Source organism: Argiope bruennichi, chromosome 6 (assembly GCF_947563725.1).
Source record: "Argiope bruennichi chromosome 6, qqArgBrue1.1, whole genome shotgun sequence".
Lineage (NCBI taxonomy): Eukaryota > Metazoa > Arthropoda > Arachnida > Araneae > Araneidae > Argiope > Argiope bruennichi.
Window position 1 is genome coordinate 49357858 of NC_079156.1, and position 11189 is coordinate 49369046.

General features: G+C 28.1%; 1 protein-coding gene across 7 annotated transcripts in view; it reads left to right on the top strand.

Moving 5' to 3' along the window:
• The window catches only part of LOC129971262 (protein transport protein Sec16B-like), a 47693-nt gene extending 39955 nt beyond the window's left edge, over window positions 1–7738 (top strand). For all 7 annotated transcript variants that reach the window (XM_056084857.1, XM_056084862.1, XM_056084859.1 and 4 more), the window contains 5 exons: window positions 32–134; window positions 4629–4772; window positions 5303–5434; window positions 6722–6801; window positions 7509–7738. In XM_056084857.1, the coding sequence (XP_055940832.1) occupies window positions 32–134; window positions 4629–4772; window positions 5303–5434; window positions 6722–6801; window positions 7509–7634 (585 nt within the window). In that variant the 3' untranslated portion in view covers window positions 7635–7738. The remainder of the gene's footprint in view (window positions 1–31; window positions 135–4628; window positions 4773–5302; window positions 5435–6721; window positions 6802–7508) is intronic.
• The last annotated feature ends 3451 nt before the right edge of the window (window positions 7739–11189 follow it).

Consider the following 11189-nt stretch of genomic DNA (forward strand, 5'->3'; position numbering starts at 1 on the left):
GTAAACATACATTAATTTTATTTTTTCTAAGATTGTTTGGGATGAAAATAAACAGTGTTGGAGAAATACAGACAGCAATGATGATGATGAAACAAATGCACCATTAGCTCCTCCTACAGATATGGAATTGATGGGTAAATGTTTATGCTTAATCTTTAAAAATTACTTAATTCCCTGTAAATATTATGCTGTTATGCTTTAATTTATAGTAAAGTCATGTCTTAAGATATTTAGCCATTATAAAAAGATATTTTAGAAAACAATTATTGAAATGTGGTTACTGTTAATATGACTTTAACAGCATTAATGAATATTAATGCAAAAATTGGTTTTGTTACTGTTTTTTTTAGTGGCGTATAATTTTTTTTTTCACATTTATGAAAAAAGAGAATTTTGCAAGATGTAACTATATTTGACTCTAGGTATATTGAGTACTGTGTTGTGTTGTTTTCACAATTGGTTAACGAAGTTTCAGTTTAAAGTGCCATGATTTAAAATATTCTTATTTGTATTTTGCATAAAGAATTTTCTTTAAAAAAGCATGGGCAAATTCTCCTCAACTCCCTTTGCATGTTTAAGCTATTGGTGTTAATTAAAAGCTAAAGTCGAGCATTGTAATAGTTGGCAGATATGGCATATTCACTTTTCAATTTTTTTCATATATCGGAATAAAAATGTATCTTACAGATTCTTGTTCTTTACTTTTTATAGAGAATTCAAACATGAATCAAGAAGACTTGTGAATGCAGTTTCAAAAAACTAAATAGCTAATAAATAATAAAATAAATTGTAAAAATAGAATAAATAGTAGTTCATTGATGGTTATTGTGAGTTTAAGATAATATTAGGTTTGCAATTATGTGCATTCTAATTAGCTTATTAAAAAAAGAGTGCTGTTGAACATTTATTTTAAAATTTAGTAATCTTGAAAATAGGCAAAAAGGGGAATGTTCTCAAGTATCAAATTTAAGAAGAGTAACGCTAATAACTAAACAATATTTAAAACTGGTATACAATGCTAACTTGTTCATTTGCTCTTGATGGTCATTTGTCAGGATCTGTATAATATGTCAGCATTCCATATTCATCAACTACTGAAGAGGGCACAAAATTATGCACCTTAATTACTTATTTTATTAGCAACCTAATGCTTTTCAGTTTCATTATGAATGGGAAATGTTCAAAGTAGAAATATACATGAAATTAGTGAGACACCTTTAGTGAAAAATGTTGAAGGACACCTTCTTGGGCAGGACATAAATAACCATCAGTACTAAAACGAAAAGTTACAATTATTCGTATCAAAAGTAAAATGGAATAGTGTGAGCATATACTGCTGCTATAGGCATATCACTTCTACTTCAGGTAAAAAAGAAATTTTAGTGATGGTAGTGATGAATTAAATTATATGTTATGTATGTTGGTACTATTTTTGTAAATATTTTGCCATTGACTTTCTAAAAGGATTTTTCTAGAAAACGTAATAAGAAACTGTTTTTCAAGAAAACGTTAGAAAAATCAAATAGGGAAAATTCTCCATTTTTGAAAATCATGTTATGTATAAAATAGGGAGGAATGCATATTTGGATTAATAACTTAATCATTATGTGTAGCATCATGAAAAGTGCTTAAAATAAACAGCCAGTTGTAAGCACCTTAAAAGTGTTTAATTTTGGAAGAAAATAAAGGTCCTTAAACGTGCTTAATTTTCTTGAAGTCAAAGAAAACATTCTCTTTTTGTTCCTGCATGTGCTGAATACAATAAATTGAAAACAGGATCATAAATCTCACTTTTGATTAATTTTGTTTGAGAAAAGCAGTGAAAGGATAGAATTTGGGGGAGGGAATCCAAAAGTTTTGATATACGTTAAGATAATACTTAGTGAACTTTTTTAAATTGCTGCCACTTTCTTCAACAGTGAGCACTACTGTGTATTGAATATTGGAATGATTGTTTCAAAGAGGTAATATGGGAGGGAGGGGACCATCTCATTGCATTTGGAGAAATGTTCAAACTTGTTTTGTCTTTATTGTTCTGGATAGAAAATAATTTATTTTAGTTTTGTTTGGTAATTGTATATTTAACCCTTTTTGGGTTCTTAAACAAAATTGGGCAGATTGACTCTGGTCGATGGAAAAAATAAGAATAAAGAACGACATATTTGGTGTACAAAAGAAATAGATACATTAAACATGAGAGAAACTGCTCTAAAAATTCACTTGAAAGATGTGTATGAAATTTAGCTGCTTTTGTTCTTATTACTGTGAAGCCTCTTTAGTACATTACTTATATTTGCTTCTCAATCTTATCAATGTATTGTTTTGGAGCAATCCCTTGAAAGACGTATGAAAAGGGTTTACTGTACAATGTCAAATGGAAATTTATTGTTTTACGTGATAACAATAGTCAGCCAGCCCGGTGGCATAGTTGTAGCGCTGTCTGCTCCCAATGCACTGGTACGAGGTTTGGTCCTCAGGCTGGGCAAGGTTGACTCAGCCTTTCATCCCTTCATTTGGTCGTTAAACTGAGGACTAAGCATGCTTGGGAACTAAACACTGGGGGTTCCTCGTTAGGCTGACCACCTAACCGGGACATATGCCTTGCATCCAGGGACCCTAGGTCAAGAAAGCAGATATGGACACTGAAGGCCTTGGCCTCCATAGGTTGTTGTGCCACTGAGTTTAATTTAATAACATTAGTCACTTGCAAAAATGCCAATGTGACGAAATTTTAATTTGAAACCATAAGTTTTCAATAATAGTGAATCCTTTTATGATGTACTTTTTGTCATTTTTTTTCTTTTGAAAATAATCATTTGTTAGACCAATCTTGCTGAAAAAAAATTTTTTTTTTGCTATATCTAACATTTGAAATTTAAAAGAAGCTTTTAAGAAACCTTTTTTCTTCAGATTTTATTTTTTTAAATGTTTGTGCGTTAGCTCTTTTGTAAGTCTAGCTCAATTTCCTAGGTATTTTAAAACTGAAGAAATGAAAATTTGATATCAGTTTATGTGTTTGTAATTATTCAGTTCCAACAAAAATAAAAAATATCAGATTCAGAAACCCATTAGTAAACTCTAAGTTGCACAGAAAGTATCAGTTAAAACAGTTGTAAATTATCCTCCTAAGAAAATCCATGTTACAGTCTTTCCCTTGAATATATTCAGCAATCCACATATACTATATCCAATAGAGTGTGCCAGCTGGAAAGGGTAAACTGAAAGAATATTCAGATGATCTGAGAAAATTCTGCATTTTGTTCAAAAAGCAAAGGAAAGAACTAACAATGTAATTTTGTATTAGCTGTAAATTTGCAAAAAATAGGAACATATGTTAGCCATTTTGTTCAAAAAAAAAAAAAAAACAGGCATGTAAGATTTTTTTTTTATAAATACATCTGTACTTTAAAAGGAGGATTTTTTTTCTTGTGAAATATTTTTTATTTTACTGTACTATGAATAAAATGTACTGTATATACTTGCTTGCTGGAATTAAAAAGAAAAGTATTGAAAGAAAGAAATTTCTAACATAGAAGGAGAAAGTAAAGATTTTTCACTCTTGGCAAAGTGCAGCAAGATTCACAGAAAAATTATAGAAAGAAACTTTTACAAGATGTGAAATTGTCAATGAAAAATTTTAAAAACTGTAATTTAAATTTGCTATACTCTTCCTGTACCTCTTTTTTTGTCTTATTGTTTCTGTTCAAAGCAAGATAAAAGCTATTTGTGTTATTAATTTAATCAATTTAATGTATCACTATCTACTGGGAAATGTTTGCCATTTTAATTTTAACATTGCATATATAATTTAAAATTTTAGTGATAAAAATCTACCAGCATTATTTAGTTTGGATATTTTTTTAACTAATTCTTAATATTAACTAATAATTATGGTTCATTTGTGTAGTTAAAATTAATTGTATTAGAGAATAATAGAAATTCCCTCCCCCAGTCTCTTGTGCGATTAACTTTTTTAACCCATTTTTTCCTGTTGCATGTTCAGTTTACTGATTATTTAAATTTCCAATTTTAAAAATATAATGATTCGATTCTATTTGCTCATAGCTCAAAATTTTAGAATTTTCTTGTATTAAATATTATTTAATATTGCTATTCTAAGTGACGAGACTCGATTCAGTCTCATCACTTAGTTATCTCAAGTTATAACATTTTTAAAATTCACCATTTCATATTAAAAAATGTCATTTAAAATAGGAAAAGTTTTTGTCAAAGATTAAAATAAAAAATATTTAAAATTAAATTTTTTTTAATTATAATTTATTATAAATTTATATAAAAAAATTCTATCCTGAGAAAATATGATTTTATGTATGCATGCATTTACAAATGAACTAAATTTTGTTGATAAGGTGTTTAAAAAGTTTTTAATATTTGCATCCATTTCACATTATACATACTGTAAACCTATATTATATTTTCATTGCTCAGCAAAGTATTTTCTCTATTTTACATTTGTACAAAATTTTCAATCATAATCATTATCAATACTTTTTCTGTAAATTTTCTAATGTTTCCTTTAAAATTAGACTGTAAATATTGAATTTTGAGTTAGTGTTATTATTTTTTTACTTGAATAATATTAAAATAAATTGTATTCACCCAATTAGGTTCAAAGTCTTCCATGAATACCTTCCAAACTCCAGGTAGTTCAGCACCACCTTCTAGTTCAGCTGCACCACCTGGTAACACAGTGCCTCCTCCATCATCTACATCAATGCCAGTTAATAAATTTTCAAGGCCAAAAACCAGAGGTAAGTTAAGTTTAAAAAAAAAAAAAATAGTGCAAGAAGAAAATTTTTTGGACATTTACTTTTAAATTAATTATATCTGTAAAAAAAAAGTCATTTGCAGTTTTTTGTTGGAGAATAATTATGTTTTGGTGGTCTTAAGAGTATGTGCAGTTCTTTTTTGTCTAAAAGAATTTTTCATGGCACAACCGTTATTTGTTCATGATGCTTTATTAGTTTCTGTAAATTATAATTTCTTTTGCATTAAACTTTTTTTATTTTAATATCTGGATTATCTAGAAATTTAAATCCATCTACTTTAAGCTTAGTTTGAATGAGATCTTTAAACATAGTTCTTTATAGCTATTCTTTAATTTTTACCTCATTAGTAGACTTATATGCATGGAATAATATGAAATTATACCATTATGTACATTTTATTTTACTGTTTTTGAAATTCAGAAATAATACTAATTGTATATACACATTTACATATATATATAATATAAACAATTATTTTTAAATATTAATAAAAGAAAATTTGTTATTCAAAGGTATGAGGCAAAATTATGTGGACATTCTAAATACCAGTGGCTCCACAAAAAAGGCCAGTGCTCTACCAGAAAGTCTTTTTCCATCACCGTATGAAAGTACTAGTTCTCCTAAACTCTTCATACCTGATGGAAGTAAGTAATTTTGTGTGTGTGTGTGTGTTTAATAAAACAGTTGGAAAATCTTTAAAACACAACAAATAGCAAGTCAAGCTTTTGTTACAAAATGTATCTTTATGCTCAGTTAAATGGTCCTAAATATGACTAATGTATTCAAGTACTTCACATATTTAAAAAAAAATAGTTTTGTGCTGCATGCTTGTTTAATTTCTTGAAACTCTCCATATATTCCAAAACATATACATATTATTATGAATTCAAGGTTCTTTCGATTTGTTAATCAATGAAAAAACAGTTCTTTAAAAGTCTAAATATTTATACCAGAAAATTCCAGCAAATTCAGGATTTTACATGAAGAAACAAATACAAACACGAATACACTGATGAACATGTGCAATACACAGCAACACATTACAACAAACAGAAACCCACAAGTAGTAATTGGTACTAATAACAACCTCAGCTCACAAAGTGGTCAGACAGAATTCAGCACGAGGTGGAAATCTATGTAGCTTCACTTTACAGTCTCTCCAAATGCCATAAATTCTCCACGTCTCCTCACTTTAGCTGTATCCAGCTGACGACTTACTACTCCACGTATGACTTGATGCTGTTTTTATAATAAACACCCAGGTTTGGCACACAGCTCAATTCATCAATTGGTCTAGCTCCACAGAACACCTCCGCTTCTCTGAGCTGATACAACTATTCGCCGTTGACTCGCTAAGCAACTCTAAACCTTTCAGCAAATAGCCCTAGTGTTGCTTTAAAATGGGACATTAATATAACTAAACTAAACCTTTCAGCGACTCTTTCCACGTTTGTCTTCAGCTTAGACTGCCGGCCTTTTATAGTTCCCGGAGCCAAGCAGAGAAGATCCTGGAATAATCCAGCATATTTTTGTTCCCATTGGCTCTATTGCCAAAATTCTGGAAGATTCCAGCATTATCTATTTTTTCACCAAGCCGCGAGATCACTGATTCAACATACAATAGAGTTGACCATAAAACGTGATTGAACTAACCATACTCGGACACAGCATTACAGATTTGTAACAATATATATTACAGAATACAAGTGTATATATATATATATATATATATATATATATATATATATATATATATATATATATATATATATATATATATATATATATATATATAATATAATTATTTTGTTTTTATCCATTATTCTACTTATCATTCTACTAACTATTAGTCTTCGTTCTGGCTTATTTATAATTTTAATTATATTAATGATTTCACATAAAGGTTAATTTATGACTTTTTCATTTTACAGCATCAAGTGCCCCTGCTAATAATTCTGCTGATTTAGAACCAAGCCACACACCTTATAATCCTCCACAGGTAGAAACACAGGTAAATACTTCTTTATAATTGTCATAACATCATGCAAAGAATTCTAATGAAGATTTTTCATGTTTTTTTATAAAAAATCATTTATAATGAATTATGTGTTTTGATTCTAAATTTCAAAGTCAAGGGTAAAAATTTACAAGGAAAAATCCAAGTTTTTAGATTTTTTTGTATTTGTTTACTTACCATAATTATAGAATTAAGAACAGTTCGACATAAAAATAAAGCTTATTATTTTGCAGGATTCTCTTCTAAATTGATTTAAAGATTGAATAGTATTGTCACAGACCTATTAATTTTGGCCAATTAATTAAACCCATTAATTTTGGACTAGCTTTTTACAAATTCTTATATTCAGAAAATTATTTTATTTAATATTCTCTGTGCTCTTGAGAAGTGATCTGTTTCTTCCTAAAAGTTGAGTTATTAATCTGTTTGAAAAGCTAGATTAGTAGTATTCTTTAGAAAATTTATAAAGAACATAACCATAAAAGTACTTCTGCATTCTATTCTTACCTTTATATAGGATAACTCACTCTCTCTCTCTCTCTTTTTTTTGATATTTTATCTTTTATATATTTTTAGGCTTTCAAAAAATTTTTTTCCTTTTGTTGAAATATTTATAATAAATTTTTTTTTTTCATCAATTCAAAAATATATCAACAGATTATTTAAACATTCTACATGCTGTTCTTTTAATTTTGTTTCAGGAACCAGTAGAGATGCAAACAACTCCCTTAATGTTTGATCCTGCAGAATATGATAATAGGAAATCTAGCTTTAATAATCAAAGACCAACTCTAGGACGTACAGGGCGTAGAACTTACCCTACATGAAGAACACTTCCTGAATTCTAGCCTTTGATTTGAAAACGTGAATATGCATAATTTGACTGTTTAAAAAGAAATGTGATAGATTCAAATAAATCATAGAACTTTAATTGATGGATTTATTTTTAAATAATAAATAAATATATATATATATTTCATTACGCAATTTTCTCATGTTAAGGAGTTCTTTGCTTATATAGCTGTGCTGTTCAAATTATTTCTTGAAAGCATTTTGTTTTTAACAAATAATTTGTTTAGTTTCTTGAAGTAATTTTTGGTGGGTGTAGTTTTAGCTCTGGACTTTCACCAGCTTTATTTGGGGTTTGGTTGTTTGAATTGTTCTTATTCGATAATTCAGAATCGAAATTCTTTGCTACTATAAAAAAAAATATTTTATGTACGTTGTTAATTACAAAGGTTTAAATGTTTTCTCTTTAAATATTTAAACTATATTTTCTCATATGATAAATATGAAGATGCATACATTTTTATACACTGTTTATAAATCTGAACTCCTTAACAAGTATCTGATTCTAAATAATGTAAGACTGGTTGTTTATCGAAAAATTTTAGTGATATTTGTTTTCATTTAGGAATGTTTTATATTCTATTTTGCATGAATGGATTATTTGTAGCACAAATGAATGGAATGTGATTTAGATCTTATTTAATTGGTTATTAATTATATGTAAAAAAATTAGTTTTGGAAGTTAACCCTTCCAAATTGCCTTGTACAGTGTAGAGTCTTCAATTGCATTCCTAAAATGTATGTGCATAGTTAATGCATGTGCAAAATTGTAAAAAGTTATTTAGAATCGTAGTTTTAAACCTTTGTTTTATGTACAGATGTGGTGAATGGAGAGAAATATTAAAAAAAAAAAATGTTTTCTTAATCATTGTTTTTTTCTTTTCATTTGTCTGATACTATATCCACATTTATACTTTGAAATCTTAGTAAGGGGAAAAAAAAAAAAAACCCCTTATGTAATTGGCATTTTTTTTCTTATTTCATCAAAAAAGTTGTAGAGTATTTTTAATATGCTAAATTTTAATGGGATCATTCTTTTTTCTGAAAGTGAATGAGATCACCTCCCCTTCTGAACACATAAATATATTGAAGCTCATCCATGGCAGTAATAATTCAAAAATGTTATGCATAACATACAATATTTCAAGTCCACAGAAAATATGGTTACAATTTCAACACCTCTGTAGCATTCGTTAACATAATTTGTTTCTTTTCTCGTTTGCATTTTACTTTTTTATATTAATTTAGGAAGAATGCGTTTCTGATGCTGCAATGCTAAGGAACTTCAAATTATTTTTGTCTCTTTCCCCAATGGTACTGAATCACATATAAATGACAACTCCAATAGAAAAACATCAATTAATACTATATGTTAAAATTAGTTTTGTATTTCTTTGTATTTGTATATTTATCAGAATTGTCACAATACCAAAAACAGATCATAGTGATGAATTACCTTTAAGATAAATGCATTAATTAAACAATTTTTGATCCATTTATACTCGTATTTAAATCATATATTTACCTACAATATATATGTGTGTAAATTCGAAGCGATGATCTAGTCGAGGCGGAGAAGTTACATCAGTAAAGAAGAGCAAATTGAAATCTTCATTCAAAACTTCAATATTTAATTGCAGATCCAAATTCCATATTTAAATCAAGCCATGATACTTATTGTAATAAAGATTATTAAAAAAATCCTCAAGCTGATACAAGCATCTATTAATCGTTTTCTATCTCAGATTCAAATTGTTGTCTCTCAAGGAGAATCCCAGAAAGTGCCTGAGCATTTCCTACTAGATTTTGGAGAGTTATAGTTAATGATGTACTAGATCTTATAGAAGAATAAATTAGAGTGACGTTTGTTATTAAAAAATTTGTTAAATTATATATATATAATATAGATAGAATATAGCTACAAAAAAAATATTGGATTTTCTTCTATATTTAATGATAAAAGTGGATAGGAATATTAATTTATAAACAATTTTGCAAAATTATATTGATACACAAATTATTACTACAAAATGGTGGCCAGTATTTCTGCTGTTTGAATTTCCCTGACGTTTCCAGGTTTTTTTTAAAGAAATTGTTAGGATGATTCTAATATCTTCAGAACGATGTCACTTTAATTATTGTACAATATGTTCTTCACTTTATTTGAAAAACTGTTTTACTCTTAATTCAATTCACAAGAGAAAAAAAAAGGGAGGGATTCATTTATTGAATTTCAGATAAGCTTCAATTATGTAAAACCTTTCCCTTTTTTCTTTTTTTTTTTTGAAAAATATATTAATCAACACTAGAAGATACATGCCCATCTAGACCGACTTTCAGCCAACCTGTCATAACTCGGAACTGTTTGTCGAATTTATTCATGAAAAATGGAGCATATTGGCATACAAAAATACATGCATATTGGCAGAGCGCTTAAAAAATGAAATGATTTGTTTCCTTCTAGTGGGAACTGTTCCATTCTGTTTACTAACACGTCAATCAGAACTGAACAAAAACTTTACTAACAGAAAAATTTCACTTACAAATATAAAATGAAATTTCTGCATCAAAATAAGAAAAATTCTGCAATGAAATTAAAATCGCATTGACTTTTAACTCGCCAACTAATAAAAAAAAAATCTCTTTTGCACTGGCTCGATGCTTAACCCATAAAATAGAGAAAAAAAAGTGGAAAATTGGTTCTTATCAATTTTTTCTATTCTTGTTAAAACAATTTCATATATATCAAACAGTATTAAAAAAATGCTGCCTTTCTCTTTTTTTTAAATATTATTTTAAAATTATTTTGTTGTATGTATGAGAAATTTTAAACGCAAAAATATTAACGATAATGTTCATTTCATGTAGTTCATAGCATCCATTCACATGAAGAATTTAGTAATCCGTGTTCATGTTTAAAAATATTTTACAGAAATAACAGCAATAGCATTCGATATTTCATAATTCACTTAAAAAATCTTCGAGAAGAGTGGAAAAATAATTATTGTAAAATATTTGCATAATTAAAATAAATTGTTTTGGAATTATAATAGATCAATATTTTACAATCAGTTTTGAATAGTAATATCCAAGATTCATATTTTTGCTCCCGTAACCTGTGGTATGATCAATTTGACTTTCGAAAGAAGAAAAGGCGGAGTTGGGGGGGGGGTAGCTCCATATACATCGTTTTAAATAGAAGAGACAAACTAAAGCTTAAAATTATAACTGTAAGAGGAGCTGGGCCTTAATTAGGCTGCCATTTCCAATAGCACACAAAACCATTTTCGCTATTTATGCCACTAACTTGTCGTTTGGGGGGGGGGGAACGCAAACAAAAAACTTTCGGCGAAAATATTACATATTTAGACATATATGCAATAAACTAGACATGGTGGTTAATCTTTCTCTTTTATAGTCTGTTTTAGACTATAAGTAATAGTTTGGTTTTCATTAGTTTCCAACGATGTTTCATTCTACTAATGAAAATATACCAGTAAATTATCATGTTCAATAAAAATTACTGATTTATA